Source organism: Polypterus senegalus, chromosome 4 (genome assembly GCF_016835505.1).
Source record: "Polypterus senegalus isolate Bchr_013 chromosome 4, ASM1683550v1, whole genome shotgun sequence".
Classification (NCBI taxonomy): domain Eukaryota; kingdom Metazoa; phylum Chordata; class Cladistia; order Polypteriformes; family Polypteridae; genus Polypterus; species Polypterus senegalus.
The window spans coordinates 239113355-239133276 of record NC_053157.1 but is presented as its reverse complement, the minus strand read 5'-3'; the positions used below and the strand labels follow the sequence as shown (position 1 = coordinate 239133276).

At 44.2% G+C, this 19922-nt stretch overlaps 1 protein-coding gene across 1 annotated transcript; it reads left to right on the top strand.

Annotated features, from left to right (window-relative positions):
• Positions 1–1696: 1696 nt before the first annotated feature.
• LOC120528228 (gastrula zinc finger protein XlCGF57.1-like) lies at positions 1697–18890 on the top strand. The gene is made up of 3 exons (XM_039752338.1): positions 1697–1918; positions 12154–12636; positions 16054–18890. The coding sequence occupies exons 2-3, from the start codon at positions 12252–12254 to the stop codon at positions 17538–17540; spliced, it is 1872 nt and encodes a 623-aa protein (XP_039608272.1). The 5' UTR covers positions 1697–1918; positions 12154–12251; the 3' UTR covers positions 17541–18890.
• Positions 18891–19922: the final 1032 nt, after the last annotated feature.

Here is a 19922-nt window from a genome sequence, read left to right as displayed (position 1 = left end):
ATGATCTTTCATATGACACTGAGACGGTGGGCTACGACTCGCCTTTTCACGGCAACTTTGATATATGACAACTTCTTTTTTCTTTCGGGCACTGTGCGACTTGAACTTGAGCTTTCGAGTTTCTCCACCATGCTATGTCACTCGATCAACTTCCTTTTCTTGTTAATTGCACTGTTTAAACCAACAAATAGTACGCTTTTCTTTGCCTCCACTTGGTATTCTCTGAAATTCTTCTATTTTCCCGTGCTTTTCCCATTGTCTTTTCACAGAAGGCTCAGCTTAAGGCCGATTTATATTGATTTGAATATTCAAAGAGGCGTAATTCTGGGAGGAGTTGTGGTGGGGCAGAAGGCGTGTGCACGTGTGTTACTTTTCACGCTGACTGGGATTTATGGAGTGGAAGAATGTGGAAGTTGGTGAACACACAGATTTATGCATTTGGATTTTTTTTGCAAGTACAAACATTTCCGCTTTTGTCCTTACAGCATGTTTTAGTTTGAATTCTACAAACAGCATTATGCATGACACCCCTGGAGTGGACCTGCTTGGCTCCCCTAATCAGAGAGTGTCCTAACATAAAAGCTTCATTGGCATTGGTGTGCACACATCAGTGGAGCTTCTGGATCAAGTTGTCATTGACTCCAAATGGGACACTTGAAGCACAGCTGGTAGTAAAACTGGACAGGCAAAGGACACAGCGATGCCACTGATTGAACTATATGCTGCCTCTAATTATCGACCCACGATCTCACATTTAAAATTTTCAACATTTCTCTCCATGACACACCTACACTGAGAACTTTCTGACAACAAATAATTTATCAGAAGTGTGTCAAGAAACACTATGGGAGCTCCTTAACACTAAAGGCAATATGTCTTTGTAATTTCTCACTGGGGTTGGGCCTGCTCTTTTCATCTTGCTCAGAACCCAGTCAGCAGCGTCTCTTTTGTAAATCTTCTGTGTATCTGTTTCTTATAATATTGATGTATTTATGTATTTGTTTAACTTAACAAACAAATGAAATTGAGCTAATTGCATGTCAAATGTTTTAAGTCACCATGGATAAAGGAGTCAGCCAAGTAATAAGCAATAATAATAATAATAATAATAATAATAATAATATCAGGTCACTGGAGAGGCTTAAACTTGAACATGCTACACACAATTGTCTATAAGTAAAACGTTCCTGCTCTAGATCTACTTTTGCTTTCATTTATTGAGGAGAATTTCCTCATTGGAACAAATAAAGTTGTTTCTGTCTATTATATACTGCCTTTAGATCTATCTATCTATCTATTATATACTGCCTTTCAGATCTATCTATTATATACTGCCTTTCAGATCTATCTATTATATACTGCCTTTAAATCTATCTATCTATTATATACTGCCTTTCAGATCTATCTATTATATACTGCCTTTCAGATCTATCTATTATATACTGCCTTTCAGATCTATCTATCTATCTATTATATACTGCCTTTAGATCTATCTGTCTATCCATAAGTATATGACAAAGACAATTCTATAACCAATATCAGGTTTTACATTGTTACATTTTTGTATATACAGAATTTAAAAAAGAAGAAGAAGAAGTAGCATGGATGCCAATAATATTTTAATTAAATGCATCTGAAAAGCCTTGTGGGCTCAATGTAAGCGATGGGTCTGACAGTTCCCCCTCCATACCTTAGACGGCAGTACTAAATCGACGGCTGTGCATCCATCGACCAAGTCCCGCAATACAATCTTCAAGTCCGTTGCTCACGGAGTCGCGCGTGACTGACGTTTCACGTTTCTCTTTGTTTGGTTCTGCGAGTGTGAGGCACGTGTTCAGACATTCCTCGACCGAACCGGAACCGCACTGGAGAGAAAGAAGAGAGAGACAGAAAAACACAGCGGCGGACAGTAATCCCGGTAAGTGTGCTGGGAAGAGGGAGTGAGAGAGAAAAGCGCAGACTGGAGTGCAGCGCGGAGTCCTGCGAATTGAGGTGTTAAAAAGGAAGTGGCGCGGAAATTATTAGAGGATGGAAAGGAGGGCGGCGGAGGAATAAATTGAAGGCATCAGAAAAAAGATCAACAGCAAACAGGGTAGAGACAGCGAAGCAGCAAAGTGCGGTCGGGCGGACACTCGCCAGATGTTCTGTTATTCTGACCAATCAGGACGATCCGGGCGGGCCTTCCGCCAAGCGTCTCTGCTGACCAGTCAGTTGCGAGAAGGCAGCAGGGACAACCAGACAGCTGCCTGTCCGTTTTATTCTATCTATCTATCTATCTATCTATCTATCTATCTATCTATCTATCTATCTATCTATCTATCTATCTATCAGCTGTTCAGTTTACCTTGTGCTCCAGTGGAGAGTGCTGTCTGCTCACAAATTCACACCGCACGAGGGGGTGGGGGTGTCGGTCGATCTGATAATCGAAACAAGTCACGGTGCATCAATATGTGAATGCGACGTGGGTTTAGGGTTTCAGAAATAAAGAATGCCCGACGACAATTGTACAGATTTGGAAGAAGGAAAGATTGAGGAATCTGTGGAGCGCGGAGTTTTGAACAGGGTATTAGGTTATTTAGGTGCCTGTTTACAACCAAACACCCACACCCCCGTGTTTTTCAAAAATGTGTTAAACTGCAGTCATTGAGAGTTTCACAGCAGAAAATACATTGATGCAACGGCAAGTGCCGTTCACAGCCAAGCGTTTAGTGTTTTAAGTGCTGATGTACAGCTCCCCAAACGTGAAAGCAGATGGGCACAGAGACACAAACTGCTTGCTGCCTTTGGACTTATTTCCTCAAGGGGCAGCTCTATTCCCCACCTCCCCACTTCAGAGCACAGTACACAATCAAACAGCACAAGAATGCTCAGTCCCTTCTCTTTCTTCTTCTTTTACTTTCTTTCTCCCTCACTTGTTTTTTTCTCTATTCTTTGCCGCCTCCACGCAAGGTGTGTTCCCCACCTCCTCGAATGGAGTGAGGTGGCCTCCTTTATCATGCACGCTAATTCTCTTCCGGCTGCACTCCCGGGTGTGGCGGAAGTACTTCGGTCAAGGGCTCTGGGACTGTCTGGGCACCCCCTTGGCGGTGGTCACAGGCCCCAGCAGGGTTGAGCTTCCAGGCTCCAAGCTCGTGGCCCTGATGCAGTCCCTGGGGTTGGGCGGGGGGGTTACCGTGAACCTGCCCTGTCCCCAAGTCCTTCCATCTGCCACAGTGTATTAACTATTAGTTATTGATAATACCAAAAAAAAAAAAAAAAGTTTGTAAAACATCATTGAATCAAGATAGGAGGAATTTTTGAGGTTTCATTTCAGAGCACAGCCGAGTCAGTCACAGCCTATGTTGTGCTTCACGTATGTGGTAAATGTTTGTCATCTCTGCTGCTGTGTTTTTCTTTTTTAGAACATTAGAACTCTCTAGACAAGAACAGGCCATTCAGCCCAACAAAGCTTGTCAGTCCTATCTACTTATTTCTTCCAAAATAAACATTGCGTCAAGTTTTGAAAGTCCCTAAAGTCCTCCTGTCCATCACGCTACTTGGTCTCTTATTCCAAGTGTCTATCGTTCTTTATGTAAAGAAAAACTTCCTAATGTTTGTGCAAAATTTCCCCTTAACAAGTTTCCAACTGTGTCTCTGTGTTCTTGATGAACTCATTTTAAAGTCACTGTCTGGATCCACTGGTCTAATTCACTTCATCATTTTAAACACTCCAATCAAGTCTCCTCTTAATCTCCTTCTGTCATTCCTCTTTGTTCATCCCCTGTAGCCCTGAATCAGCCTAGTCGCTCTTCTCTGGACCTTCTCTAGTGCTGCTATGTCCTTTTTGTAGCCTGGAGACCAAAATTGCACACAGGACTCCAGATGAGACCTCACCAGTGTGTTATAAAGGTTGAGCTGAACCTCCTGTGACTTGTACTCCACACATCATGGCGCTATATAACCTGACATTCTGTTAGCCTTCTTAATGGCGTCTGAACAATGGCGGGAAGTTGATAGCTTAGAGTCCACTATGACTCCTAAATCCTACTCATGAGGTGTACTCTCGATTTTCAGACCACCTATTGTGTATTCAAACCTCACATTTTTACTTTCTATGTGTTTACATTTACTGACATTAAATTTCATCTGCCACAAATCTGCCCAAGCCTTTCTGCTGTCCAAGTCCTTCTGTGATGATATGATGGATTCCAAATTATCTGCTAATCCACCTATCTTGGTATCATCTGCAAACTTAACCAGCTTGTTCCTTATATCTATCTATCTATCTATCTATCTATCTATCTATCTATCTATCTATCTATCTATCTATCTATCTATCTATCTATCTATCTATCTATCTATCTATCTATCTATCTATTCCTATCTAAATCATTCATAGATATTAAAAATAGCAGTGGCCCTAACACTGACCCCTGCTGGTCAGCACTCTTAACATCACCCAATTCTGATTTGGTTCCTCGCACCATCACCCTCTGCTTCCTGTGTCTGAGCCAATTCTGCAGCCATCTAAAAACATCACCCTGAACTGCCACTTCTTTTAATTTGATGCCCAACCTCTCATGTGGCTCCTTATCAAATGCTTTCTGTCACCTTTAATCAAGAGAATTCATTTTAAGTAATGGGCTTTTAAATCTTCATGTTATTAGTAATGAAATGGCTATTTCTCCTGGCTAGCCACACTGTTGGGTATATGTAGTTATATATACTCTATGCTTCTTCGTCTTTTCCCACTTCTGCGTAGTTGATCATCCTTCTCCATGAAGCACGGTCCTGCACCCCCTCCTCACTCGGACCCTTTTCCCTCCTCCGATCTTCTCCATCCACCTCCATGTCAGCCTCCCACACTTTCTCTGTCTCATGTCCATCACTGCTCTGCCCACATCTTCCTCGTCTCTCCTCATCACACCACATCAGCCTACTTTCCGGTACTTTCTCAGGCGTCCCTCCCACTTTTTCTGTGCATCTCATTTCTTATTCTGTCTTTTATTTATTTATTTATTTATTTATTTATAACGTCTCCACCTTCTCATTTCTGCCAGTCCAACCTCTTCTCCTGCTGTGCTCCCTTCAGTGCCCGTGTCTCGACTTCACACATCATTGGTGGTCTCACTGCTGTCTTAAAATCCATACTTTTACCCTTCGATCACACGATCCTCCCGATCCCATCTTCCAGCTGATCCATCCACTCTGCACTCTGTGGGTTTTGTCAGCATTTGATTCTCCATTCTGGGCTACCACTGTCCCTATACATTTATTAATGAATTCTCTGGTTTTCAAGGTTTTTGTTTCCTTTATAATTTCCTGTGTGCCAGATAAAGTTTTTGGTGATGTTGATCATAGAAATTATTGCAAATATTTCCCATCGTGCAAAGGGTTTTGAGAAACGACAAATTTTATAAGGTAAATTACAACATTTTTCAGATCGGGGTGTTTTGCCCAGTCATGGATGCTCAGGTTTAGCCCCTAATCTTCTTGGGTTCAAAATCATGATATGTTACCGCCGTAACCGATGCAGTTTGTACCAGAGACATCGCTAAGCTGAAATACTGCAAGAAAATCCGTCCGACCGCGTGTGCTCGGGCGCACTCAGTCGTGCGGTGGCTTGTTTCCATGGCAACACAGCCCCGTGTGTACCCAGCAGTAGCAGTGAGTGGCAGCCGCACTCTTTCTAAGTGACGCCGGTGTCAATGGGTACGACATTAGAAATAAAACGGCTGAGTTCAAGGGCCGTGGATTTAATTTCATTTAACTTCTGCATTGTCGCGCCAAGTGTCGCGATCGCCGTGACGCCTTTTGTGGCGAGTTCACTTTGAAAGCGCATCAAAAACGGAGAATGACGGCACTCGCAAAAGGAGGCGTACGAGTTACACTTCAGGTGGAAAACTGGTGACCAGGACCAAGAGTGGGCTCCTCTTATACAGCAGGGGAAAATAAGCGCTGACAACGGTTTTCTCCGTCAGTATTTTTCTAATGGAGCTGTTGACATGAAATATTCACCGGACAACAACCCAAGTAATCCACACATACAAAGAAATCCAAACCAATAAGTGATGTTGTGACAGATTGGGTCTCTCTTGACCCCTTGAACCCTCAGGCCACTCGTCAGACACCAGGTAAAAGTCCAAATACTTGATTTATTAGGACAATAAAGTACACAATGCACCCTCTCCTCCACAATATTCATAAACCAATACAATACTTAATAATAATACAATCCTCCACTCCCTGACGCGTTGCCCTCCTACCACCCAGCTCAGCACAACGCTCTGGTGTTTCATTGTCCTTTTTATAGTCCACGACCCGGAAGTGCTCCTTGACCTGCAGTCCATGTGACTTTCTAGCACTTCCAGGTCAAATCAAAACTCTTCTTTCTTTGTCAGCCCGGAAGCACTTTATTCCTTCCGTCCTCATTACCGGCAAGTACTTCCGGGCTGTAGGAAAAGCCAATGTCTCTGTGTCTCCCTGCAGCATCCCCTGGTGGCCCCGACGTTATCCGGCAGGGCTGTGCACTACAACTCCAAAGTCCATGATGCCCTGCTGGAATTCGGGGCATCTCCACATTGCAGGGCGGGCTCCGTTTGGCGGCTTGGGGGACTTGGCTGGGATAAACTGCCGGGCATAGTCCACAGATGTGTAATAAAGTGGGATGACACAGGGACTGAGTATTGAGCACGCTGACTGAAATTTAATTCTTCGTGAAAGCTTTTGTTGGTGATGGCAGCTTCAAGACGCCTCCTTGATGGAGAAATGAGTCGCACGCATTGCTCAGGTGGGATTTTGGCCCAAACTGTCTACAAATCTGGAAGGTTCTGGTGGTCCTCGTCTATGAACTTTGAACTTCAGTTCTTTCTAATTGGATTCAAGTCAGGTTATTGACTGACTGGGCCATTCTAGCAGCTTCTTGATTTTCTGAAACCAGCTGAGAGTTTCCTTGGCTGTGTGTTTGAGATCCTCGTCTTGCTGAAATGTCCAGCATCCTGGTAAATGGCATCAGATTCTTATCCAGAATGTCCCGCTACATTTATCCATTCATCCTTCAATTCCACAAAGTCTACCCCCCTTCCCCCCACCATGATGTTCCCACCTCCAGACTTCACTGTTGCTGTGGTGTTTTTTGGGGTGATGATGATGATGTTCAGCACCATTTCTCCTCCCAACATGGTGTTTGCAGTGACATCCAAAGAGTTCCATTGTGGTCTCCTCTGACCAGACTCTACTCTCCCAGTTATTTCATTGGCTTTTCCAAATGTGGTGCAGCAAACTTTCAACAAGTTTTTTCTTCAGCGTGGTGAGCGTGCGTAGAGGCCATGGTGGTGGAGTGCATCGCTTGCTGGACCTGCTCATTCCAGGTCTTTCTGAAGCTCTCACTGAGTGGTCCTCAGCTCTTCTGATTCTTCTTTGGGCAGAAAGTCTTGCGAGGAGCAGCTGGTCGTGGCCAGTTTATGGTGACCTGATGTTCTTTCCACTTGCAGATCACGGCCCCCGTGGTGCTCACCTGAACATTTGGAAGTCCGTCTGTCACCGATGCCATCGGTGAGTTTGTGAAGGTCTTGAGAGAGCTCTGTGCTTTTACCCATCATGAGACTCTTGGGAATGAGAAGCCATCAATGAGGACTAAAGCAGTTGAGATTCTTTGGCACTGACAGGGGGCTCTCAGGAGTGACAGACGTCAGCTGCTTTCTTGACTTTCCAGGTCTTTCTGCACCTCCTTTTCTTCACGTGTTCAATTCCTAGTCGCTGTGTCATTCCACTTTATTACACATCACTTATCTGTGATTTTTTGAGTTCTTTGCATGTGTGGATTACTTGGGTTGTTCCCGACATCGGGTGAAAATTTCATGTCAACAGCCCCATTAGAAATAGATTGACTGAGAAAAACCGTTGATGCGTTCATTCCTTATTTTCCCCGCCGTATGTTGTGCATCTTGCGCTTGCAGTCTGTGAGCTCGGCTGAAGGGTGTGCGGCCGTTCATTTGCCATCCCAGTGATACGGAGAGCACAGAAGGATCACGTGACTGATTGTTACTTCTGCATGATGAATGTCTCAGGATTTTCTTCCAAGATCAGGACATTTTACTTGGTACCTTGACCTCTGCAATGAGACCAGGGCCATACGACGAAAGTCTCCCTGTTCCAAAACCACCAGAGGTTTGGGACGAGGACAAGGAGGCAGAGATGAATTAGCCAAGGCAGAAGGAAGCCAGCGATCACTCAATGGTCTCGTCACCGATTTGAAATTAGGATGGATCCTGCTGTCACCAGGTATTTCACCGCCGTCGTGAAGATTTGACAAACTTCTTGGGACAATTGGACAATCTGAGCTTTTGCAGTGACTGCGGCGGCTCACTTTCTGCTCTGGGGTGTGAACGTGATCCAACAGAATGGCGACTCTTTATGGACTCGGCAATGTTATGTTTGAAAGCTGTTGTGCCGCACGATGGCAATATCTACCCCTCCATACCTGTCGGACCTGTCGGTTCATATGAGGGAACCATTTGTGGACGTGCAACTGCTGCCGAAACCCCTTCAGTACTCAAGTGGGTTATCTCAGCATCTAATTCTCCATCCTGCGCTAGCACCGTTCCTATACATTACTCCAGGTACCCCCGGAATATATGTGGCAAGCTGAAGGTGGTCTGCAGCTTGGATCCACCAAGCACCATTGTCTTCTTTGCGCGTGGGACGGCCGAGCTCTGAGATTCACATTACTAGATAAAGGACTGGCCACCTCATGAGAAATTGGCACCAGGGCAGAAGAATGTTAGGTGTGACCCACTGGTTGATCTGAAGAGCACATTTCTTCCTACTTGGGCTAATGAACAAACAAAGTGAAGCCTTTGCATACTCGCCCCCTGTCCGTGCCAATGAATGGATCAGCGATGCCAGGATAAAAGAAGCCATTTTTTTTGGCCCACAGATCCAAGAGGTGATGATGGCCTCCTGCTGGGTGCCGAACGTGGACCACTTTCAGGAATGTCGTTTCTAACTTTATGGGTCACCAATCTACAGTCGTTTCAATTGATAGTCAGCTCTGGGCACACAAGTCGATGAACCGCAACCTGTCACGTTTGCTTCATTCCCTCTTGGACTTTTTCCCAGCCAACCTCGGCACCGTCGGTGACGCACATGGTGAAAGGTGTCACCAAGACATTCCCATCATTCGAGAGCGGAGTGCGTCTATGCGGGGAGACTTTGTTTGTGTCGTTGTACTGACACCTGGGTAATAAAACATCTGCTGGTCCGGCCGAGATGCCCGTTTTCCTCTTACAGCCTCTTAAGAATGTTCCGGAATACTTTTCAAATTCTGCTGCAGTAAGCCCCGGTTGCAAATCAAATTACATTTCATTTGTCACATATAATTAGGGAAATGCCAGTCTGCTAAACTTCAAGACTGGGCATTCTAGGGGAATATAAAAGGGCAATAAGATACGCACCTCTTCATAAATACTCGTCACATTCTGGTAGAACAATGGGCTCCAGACTTTGAAACATCGTCATATCAGGGATTTCATTATCATGGAATTGGATTAAAGGTCAATGATTTCTACCTGCTGGGAATGCAGAATGCCAATCTCCATGGCAATCTTTTTTTTTTGTCTTTTTTTTTGTGAAATTCCCACTTTTTCCTCTTAGCGTAAATTGCTGCTGTTTTGTTTTATAAGTGTGTCACCCATTTTTTAAACCTGCAAATTTTTTACATAAAATGATCTTGATGAAAACGTTGAGGGAATGAAGGACACATTTAAAGATGGGAATGAATGGATGCCAAAATGTTGTGGGGACATCGTTGAAAAACAGATTCTATGTTGTGCAGGTGTTCACACGGTAAAATCTCGGCGAAATTATGAAACCTGTTCGAGTCGCATAAACACAAGGGAATCTCAGCAGTCTGCTCTCTTGCTGAAGGGCGAGCCAAAGATGAATCCCCAGTCAAACTATTCCTTGGTGTTCCCGGAAAGAAAGTAATCACTTGAGATTTTTGAGTCTCTGTAATGGAAGGGTTTTTCTCTGCAAAAAGCAAAGGTGAAATAAAGAGAGCAGATGGGCGTTGATCGCTCAGTGCAAAGACCAGCTTCAAGAAGGAATGTACTGGGAAGATGGCCAAAGGGTTATACTGACTTGTTTTTCACTTCAAGGGGCTTCACTACGCAACTCTTATTTTTGTGTGCCTTCTGGTACTAGACGCCGTCTCCATCAGGATCAAGTGAAAAACAACACCGCATCCCGTGGAAGGGTGTGTGTGCTGAAACTGATCACTTCTGTATACACTGCTTGCACGTAAGCCGCTTTGGGCAAGGACGCTCAATTAGTATATAAGGGAAGGTTTCATCCTCAGTTTCTTTGGAGGCTCAACCGTGGGGAATGCGGGCACCGCCCAGTACCTTTGAGTAGGCTAATGAGTTGGTCCTCTGACGAGACTGACAAGCGGGCCCCCTCAGTCTACTGGTCTAGGATGATGGCTCTGGGTCTTTTGATATTACTGTAAGCATAGCTTTGTTTTTGTATGTTTATTGTCACTACCTCAAGCATAAGTATATATATATTTGTCTCTATAATCTATTGTTACTGCATTATATGTATTTGAATGCTGCTATAATTAATATTGTCACTGCATTAAGCATAAGTTTGTGTAATAAGTAAATTCTCTCTGATTTTTGCCCACTTATTCCAAGGAACTCCTTGAACCATTTTCCCAAATCAAAACAGTCTCTCTGCAGACCTCCAGAGCTCCTGGATTCAGCCAATCGGATTGCAAGTTTATATCACTTGGTTTACTCGACACTAGTCATTATGTATATCACAACCCTGACCTTAATCATAGTGTTACCTGGCCCAGTGGAGTCTCGCTCCAGAGCTCCTGGAGCACAGCTGAACAACCAATCGGATTGCACGTTTATATCACTTGGTTTACTCGACGGTCATCATCATGTGTTTAAGATCAGGGTTCAGGGAGGAGTTATGCGATTTAATCATAGAGTTACCTGGCCAGTGGAGTCTCGCCGCAGATCTCCAGAGCTCCTGGATTCAGCCAATTGCATTGCACATTTATATTACTTGGCTTATGTGACTCCACTATGTAGTGACAATTTTCAAGCAACTCCTCCCTGAACCCTGACTTTAATCATAGTGTTACCTGGCCAAGTGGAGTCTTGCTGCAGATCTCCTGGATTCAGCCAATCGGATTGCAAGTTTATATCACTTGATTTACTCAGCAGTCGTCATTACGTATATCAATCGCATAACTCCTCCCACAACCCTGACCTTAATCATAGTGTTACCTGGCCCAGTGGAGTCTCGCTGCAGACCTCCAGAGCTCCACTCCGTTGAGAAGGTCGTCGCATTGCATTATACATCAGTGATGTTAAGCCGTATGCCCAGTTCCACTGTGGTTCAGGTGAGGGCTGTGGGAGGAGCTATCTGACTCAGGTCAGTCGAGAGCAGATGACAAAAACATGCAATGCAATTGGCCGTCCAGCAGAACTTCACCAGGCATACTGCGTGACATCACCGAATTATAAGGCAAAGAGACAACTTCCTCAAGGTGGTGAAGATCCCCAGGCCTTTAATGTCATGGACAGAGAAGTCAAAAATCAAACTCTTTGGATGACATTGTACAAGAATAACCTCAGCCCTCCAATTAAACATGGCAGTGCTAGTGTGATGTGGTGGGCAATGGTTTGAAAGACTTGTCCTTGTCAAAGGAAGTGTGCACTTGAGCAGGATAATCTGGAGAAGGTGATCCCGGTATCGGTGTCTGACCTGAAACTGAAGTGTCCTGGAGACTGGTAAATTTTAACAGCTTTGTTCCCTGTCTCTTCTGGCATTTCCATTGATGGAGGTCTCATGCTCTAGTGGTGATGGTGGCACACTCTCGTGGGGAGGCTTTGGTTCAACAGGAATGGCTGCTTTCAAATTATCAATGAGCTTGTTGAGCAAGGAGGTGAGAAATGCTGGATGACTTTCATATATTGTGTGACTGTTTTGGAAAGGAGTTCTGTGTCTCCTTTGGTGTTCCTTACGTGATCTTACACTGTGCTTAAAGATCTGAAGACAAACATAGAGGCTATGAGGACAGGGCTAAGCAGTTCTTCACAGCACTGTGATTTATCCATGAATTTTTTTGGAGTAACTTTTGTTTTTTCTTCTTCACAGAAATGGGAGGCCATGTTTCCAGTTCTTATGTAACGAGGCCAGGGCTGTCTCTCTAAATAGGACAACTCACAAGAAGCATAGAGGGCGCCCCTTTGAACATGTGTTCACCCGAATGCGATGCCCTGAAGCATGTTAAACAAGAGGATTGTGAGTGGGGCTCGGGCCGCCTCACCCCGGAGAGTCTCGCCGTAAAGTTGGAGGGTAGCGAAGAGAGAATTTCAGCGTGCAAAGAAGAGAAATCTGAGGAGGAAGAGGATGGATTTGTTGCTGTTAAAGTGGAGGATTCAGAACAGGTCCCCATTTTCCCCTCTCAACTGCAAGCCTACAAAATGGCAAAGCTTTTCCGTCATGAGGCGTTTCCAGTCGGCATGCCGGTGTCGTTCAGGGAAAGAAGGCGACGATCCAGCCAGCTACCTGAGGGTGATGAGAAAGTCACAGGGGAGGCTGTCAAAAAACACCCATCTAGAAAGCAGCCACAATCATGTAAGTGCTTAAATGAAAAGTAAATAAATATTAGAGCGATCGTGAAAGTGACTTATAGTAAGACAGCAACCAAGGAACAGTTAAGTCAGACAAGACAAGTAGATGAAAAGCGCACAAAAAGCAGACGGCAAATTGGGGTCTGGGGAGTGGTAGGGCTCGGTAAGAACCCAACCGAAAATCACAAAACATCAAACTTCTAAAAGATCCCAACTGCTCCTGGAAATCCTAACTACGATAAACAGTGAGAGAAAATGTGTTGATGGATCATTTCTATTCACGGTTGGCTGCCATCTTAAATAGGCACAACAGGAGGATATAATGATACATGTGTGTTTTGTGAGTTTCCAGTCAATTTTTTAGAAGAGCGATGGTGTTTAGAAGGAAAAAAATGTGGCTAAATTTTTTAAAAGGGAGGAGGAGAGAGGGATGAAACAAGCCAAAGAGGGAGCCGGAGCCTCATCTGACATCACCTCTGAAATTTGTATTTGGAAAAACTATGCTCAAAAGTTGTAAATGATTTGTAAGTCGCTCACTAAAAGGTTTGATCCACAATTTTTGTGCAATATTGCTGCTCACGCTGGCAACTTTTAAGCTGCAGCACTAAAGACGTCACCGTGTGTCACTTCTGGTAGCCACGCCCCCTAGCAACACAGCCTAGCAACAGCTTTGACCTAGAATCAGCTGCTAAAGAACAAAATGGTGTTGCACTTAAACTGAAAACGTAATCGTGATAATTGAAATAAATACTTTGGAGCATGGCCCGGCCATAGACAGGCGGACACCGATAGTTCACCCACCACACGTTTATTATACATTATTTACAATTCCAAGCACACACACAATCCCAGTACTTCCCCAAAGTCCAGGCCCTTCCAATGCCTCTCTTTCTCAAATCCGCCTCCACTCCTCTCCTCCTGAGCTCTGTTTCTCTTCCTCCCGACTCCAGCCCTCGAATGGAGGGAAGCGGCCCCTTTTATAATCTCCCGGACGTGCTCCAGGTGCCTCCTAATAAATGACTGCCGGCACTCCCTGGTGTGGCAGAAGTGCCGACTGTGCACTCTGGGTGTCCCTGGTCTTCTTCCCCCCCAGCACTTCCACCACACCAGGGCTCTTCAGGCATCTGGGCGCCCCCTGGCGGTGACCATGAGCCCCTATAGGGTTGAGCTTCCAAGCTCTGTTCCTGTGGTCCCCATACCATCCAGGGCGGCTACCCTCTCGTGGTCCGGAGGAGGCGCAGCCCTTCTTCCGTTCCTTCTGGGCATCGCAGCCGAGTACCACCCCCAGCCGCTTGCCACAATACATAAACAAAAAGTTTGTTTAAGAAGAAATTATAAATATATAATATTCTAAAATTAAAAATATTACATTAGAATGTACCGCATCTTACCACAGACTAATGGGTGTGCCATTGTAGAGCCTATCATTGTTTCTTGCTCAAAGCTTTAGAAACGGTTTGACCCCCCCTCCCACAGTTGCCCTCATCTGTCCCCTCACCATCATTTGAAGGAGTTCCTTGGACTTTATAGCTTGTTTTTTATCCTGAAGTGCAGTGTGCAGATCTAAGGACCCCTATCCTAACAATGTCAGATCAGTTCAGTTTGCCACAGGTAGACTCCACTCGAGTTCTAGAAACGTCCATCCATCCATTTTCCAACCCACTGAATCTGAACACAGGGTCACGGGGGTCTGCTGGAGCCAATCCCAGCCAACACAGGGCACAAGGCAGGAACCAATCCTGGGCAGGGTGCCAACCCACCGCAGGACACACCCACACACCAAGCACACACCAGGGCCAATTTAGAATCGCCAATCCACCTAACCTGCATGTCTTTGGACTGTGGGAGGAAACCCATGCAGACTCAGGGAGAACATGCAAACTCCATGCAGGGAGGACCCAGGAAATGAACCCAGGTCTCCTAACTGCGAGGCAGCAGCTCTACCCACTGTGCCACTGTGCCGGCCCTTTCTAAAAAATGTCTCCAGGAAAAAAGAAAGCAAACAGGAGGCACATCAACACAAATTGGTGTGCCATGGCAAATGGCCTGAACCCTTCTAGGAGTATACGAGAGAGTTCAATTTTTGATCCTTAATAATTTTCCAAACCTGTTTCCACTTTGTCATTATGGGCTGTTGAGCAGAGATTGATGGCCAGTTTACCTATTTAAAATGAAATATACAACCTAATAAAGTGTACATAAAGTCAAGGGGTCTGAAGATTTTCTGACTTCACTTTATACAGTTCATATTGTACTGGAGTGCCCCGGCCATTTAAGGACCGGGGGAGAGAGCATTTTCAAGATTGTTTGTTCCTCAGACTGACAGAGGGCAGCCTCCCTTGGCTTCTAGCGGGGCCACCGGTTATGATCATAGAAGCTCAACCCAGCTGGGGCCTGTGGCGCCTGAATCTTTGCCAAGCCCTATTTGGCAGCACTTCTGCAAACACCCAGAAGTGCTGCCAGAAGAAGCTCATTGGGCACCTGGACCAGGGCTGTCTTAATGTATGGGCACGATGGGCATTAGCCAGGTGCCCATAATGTTTCTGATGCCTATGTATGTTTCTGCTTTGTTATCAAAACAGGGGCCCCACTGCACTACTTTGCCCGGTGGGTCTATGATGCTGTTAGGACAGCTATGATCTGGACCGCCTTCTAGGAGCCCTTTAAAAGGAGCAAAGTCACCACCAAGAAAGAACCAGAGTCGGGAGGAGGAAGACGAAGCTTGCTGGGAGAGGAGGAAGAAAGGCCTTTGTCTGGTTATACTGTGCTGTGGAGTGGGGAGCAAAGAGAAAGGGCTCTACCACTGGAATAAATGTGTGTGCTGGAAAGAACTTGTGTGGGGTAGGGTGGCTGGTACGCCCCCTAGTGGTCCACAATATACATAAAGGAAGTCTTTGAGTGTTACAATTCCCTTGCGTTTTTGAAAAGAGTGTACACCCATTTTCATAGGAGTCAGAGGTAGTTTTCATATCTTCCATCTGTCCATTTCAGCAGGCTTATGTTTAAGGAAGCTGTGACAGGCTTTGTATGGTTGAAGCCAAACGTTTCCATCCACCTCAGCTAAAGCCTTTCAAGCTCCGTGTGTTTCCACCTCCACACCTGTCATCACGTCACCATGCACTCCCCATGTTAAGTCAATTTGGGTATCTTTAATATTTCTGTAAGTGGTTACATTACAATATTTGCTAAGACATGGTTTGATTTGAATGGTTATCAGAACGTCCATGTTGTTTGTTTCCTGTACAGTTGGGTTACAGCAGTAACACATGGGATTGCTTGCTTTTGTAGCACCTGTGCATCTGCTACATGAAGCACGGTGGTGATATGGACTGAAGTAAACAACAATACCTTATGTGGTTTTAAACTGATATTTGTGTTGACTACTTTATTGTATTTACACTAAACTCTCCTATTCTTGCAGTTTTGGAAGATATTGGCAGTCTCTCCCCATCTTCATCAGCTCAGACTTCTCTTCAGTGCAGAACACAGCAAGAACTTCATGATGAAAATGCCAAGGCTTTCCCATGTAATTCTCATAATGTTGTGAAACAAACAAGAAAAGATGGAACCAATCGGCCAGCAGGAAGTACAAACTCAGTGAATTTTTATGCCTGCCAACTTTGTGGGAAGCAATTTACGCACCTTTGTGACTGTAAAGATCATGAGAAGATTCACTCAAGTGAGAAGCCATATTACTGCTCTGAATGTGGGAAAGGATTCCTACACAAAAGCCATCTCTGTAGTCACAAAAGAGTTCACAATGGGGAGAAGTACTGTTGTGTTGAATGTGGGAAACGATTCTCCCGAATGACCAATCTTCAGAGCCACTCAAAAATTCACACCAGAGAGGAACCACATTGCTGTTCTGATTGTGGAAAGCGATTTTTACACATAAGTCATCTTCAGAGTCACAAACGAGTCCACAATAGAGACAAACCTTATTGCTGTTCGGAGTGTGGCAAACGATTCTCACGCATCAGCAACCTTCAGAACCACACAAAAAGTCACACTGGTGAGCAACCTCATTGCTGTTCTGATTGTGGGAAACGATTCTCATGTATAAGCAATCTTAAGAATCACACAAAAATTCATGCCGAAGGAAAGACCCATTGCTGCTGTGATTGTGGCAAACAATTTTCACGGTTAAGCAATCTTGAGAGCCATTCAAGAACTCACACTGGTGCAAAGCCTCACTGCTGCCCTGAGTGTGGAAAGCGATTTTCACAAATAAGCAATCTTCAAAGTCACATAAGAATCCATACCGGTGAGAAACCTCATTGCTGTCCTGAATGTGGTAAAAAATTTTCACGCATTAGCAATCTTCAAACCCACTCAAGAACTCACACAGGGGAAAAACCATATTGTTGTCCTCAGTGTGGTAAAAGGTTTTCGCAAATTAGCAATCTTCAGAGCCACTTAAAAATACATACTGGAGAGAGGCCTCATGGCTGCTCGCAATGTGGAAAGAGGTTTTTACACATAAGCCATCTGCAAAGTCACATCAGAATTCACACTGGGGAGAAACCTCATTGCTGTCCGGTATGTGGCAAACGATTCTCACACAGCAATTCACTTCAGAGTCACATAAGGATTCACACTGGAGAGAAGCCACACTCTTGCTCTGAATGTGGAAAACAATTTTCAGTCCTGGGCAATTTTCAGATACACCAAAGAATTCATACGGGAGAGAAGCCATACTGCTGTTCTGAATGTGGTAAGCGCTTCATAGACAGTAGCAGTCTCCGAAAGCACACAAGAATACATACTGGCGAGAAGCCGTATTGTTGTTCTGAATGTGGGAAACGATTCTCACAGATAAGGAGCCTTCATACCCACAAACGCGTTCATAGTGAAGAGGAGCTGCATGACACATGCCAATATCCAGTGACAGGAAAATTAATGCAATAAAGAGGGATGTACTGACAAAAAGAAGGCTCTGATAATCACGGAAATACACTTTGACAAAGCTGGAATGGCTGAGGTGTCAGCGCTCTCTGTCTACGCAATGTAAAGAATGAGAGACAAGAGAGCAGCAGGTGCTTCAGACTATAAATAAGCCATATGTCCAAGAAAAGAATTAATAATGGTTAGTAGTTTAACTAATTAATGACTACTTGCAGCCTCATCTTGAACTTTGATTAATCTTTTGCCTAATACCAAGCACAATGCAAATAATGCACAGAACACTGAAATGATAATCTAATGCAAGAAAGTGCAATCAAGTTTATATAAGGCGTATTTATGCCGTGACAGAGTTCAAAGCAGACTGAAATGGAAGTAACACGCTGCTGCATTGAATGTGGCAAACACTTTCTATCAGTACACATTTTTCAAAGGAAAGGGGACACACACATGGGGTTGAGAGGAGAACAGCGATCACTGACCTAAATAAGGTAACTAATAGCACTGTAGTTAGAATCATTAAAGAGTTAAAGCAGAAGGCTAGAAAACCACCCAAGAAGTCATAAGCTGTATAAAGCAAGGAAAAGCGAAAAGATCTCCAATGATGAGAGGGGAAGGGAAGCTTTATGGTGCTGTGTGGCTGTGGCTATCAAGGCATCAGCAGTTAGAAAATGCCTGGCGTAACATTCGGGTGAGTTCAGGGAGTTTTCATTTCATGATAGATAATTCCTGCCTTGAGAAAGTTAGATATCTGAAATTCAGTTTCTCTTTGTCTGGCACTCTTCAAAGACTTCACACGCCAAACTGGTTTATAAATGATTACAACTTTAAAAGTTGCACAGGATTCAAACATCAAGGGAAAAAGAATCCCGGTTACTGGGGGCAAAGCAAGCGCAAAACAAGTGACACGAGTGCCAGGTCTCGGTCCGTCCCATCTTGACAAATCCCATAAAGGAGCCCTGATGGAAATTTGAGCCTCTATGCATACTTCAGCCCAATTTAGATATTCATGTAAACTTTCACCCTTGTTCTACTTAAGCTGATGAGTAAATCATTTGAGTTTTCACACTCGCTTTGCTTGACTTGAACCCTTGTTGCACTCCGCCTTGACTGTAAATTGTCCACTTCATGCTTACTCAGCCCTCACTTAACCCGATACTGCACTCAGTGGCACAAAGTAACATTTACCAGGACTGCTGTACGAGAGATCAGTAAGCACAACGAAATTGAAGAACAGTGCTCTAAGTTAATAAAGGAGAAATGAACACTGTACACATTCATATCGGCCCACCCTAGTCTGACATCGATCAACTCTTAACACTAGAATTACCAGAGACTACAAAAAAACTCGTAGATCCGTCCCACCTTAAATCGCTTTGCACCTCTCCATCAGTGTCTTTTGTCCTTTAAATGTGTGGATAAACAGCAAACAGCAAGCAACCTGCTATCACATCCCCCACCCCACAGTTTTCTCAGCTCACGTCTGTTTACCTGTGTGTCAGTTGCTTAGAGTCGTTTAGAGTGAGAAGTCAAGAAAAATGACACCTTTTATAAATACTATATCGTTATTTGGAACACTTGCATTTCATGTGTGTTCCGTGTCTACAACAATCTATGTAAACGCATCGTTAAAACAGAAACGTTTTTCATGTTTTAGTAGTAATTGAAAAAATGTAGACATGAAGTTTATAATGTGTGAAGCCTGAAATCCAAATATCAAAGAAACACTTTCACAAAATGTATAAATATAACAGAACAAGTGCGCTTTTATTCAAAAATATAACTACAGAAAAAGAACCCGCGTTAGGGTGCGACATCGACACGCATTTGCTATGACCGGTTCAGTGGCACAGCGGGATCAACTGTTGACTGGTAATCAAAACCTCATGGGTTCAATCCCCGATGAGTCCATTTTGAGAAGTCAGCTGCTTTTACTATTTTAGAATAAAAACATACATTTAATTTTAGTCTGTAACAGCCGGTGTAAATGTATGATACTTGTAAAGGTTAGCTTTGTTTTTTTTTTTATTCAGTTTCATTCTCTCAGTCGCGTTCACGATCCTACCCATTCCCCATCTGACACTGCTGTTTTCACATAAAGATGTGCTATAGTTCTGTACTCTGTAGGTAGTAAGTAAATCACACTCAATCGGGCTTTTATATAAGTAACATATAAATGTTGATGTACAAAGTATAACAAAACAAGTGCACTTTTATTCAAGACTATAACCGAAGAAAAAAGAGACTCACAAGCACACTGCAGAGCTTCCTGTGTTTGAGCGACACGGGCATGCTCAAAAAATACACATTTAATGCCATGAAAAGTGCACGCAGACACTTCAGTTCGCAAGCATTGGTACGAGAATGCAGTCAGACTTCTTTTTATGG

Excerpts from the sequence above, each read along its gene's own strand:
- LOC120528228 (XM_039752338.1), top strand. The coding sequence starts at position 12,252 with ATGTGTTCACCCGAATGCGATGCCCTGAAGCATGTTAAACAAGAGGAT. Across the intron at positions 12,637-16,053 it reads TAGAAAGCAGCCACAATCAT|TTTTGGAAGATATTGGCAGT; the intron begins GTAAGTGCTTAA and ends CTATTCTTGCAG.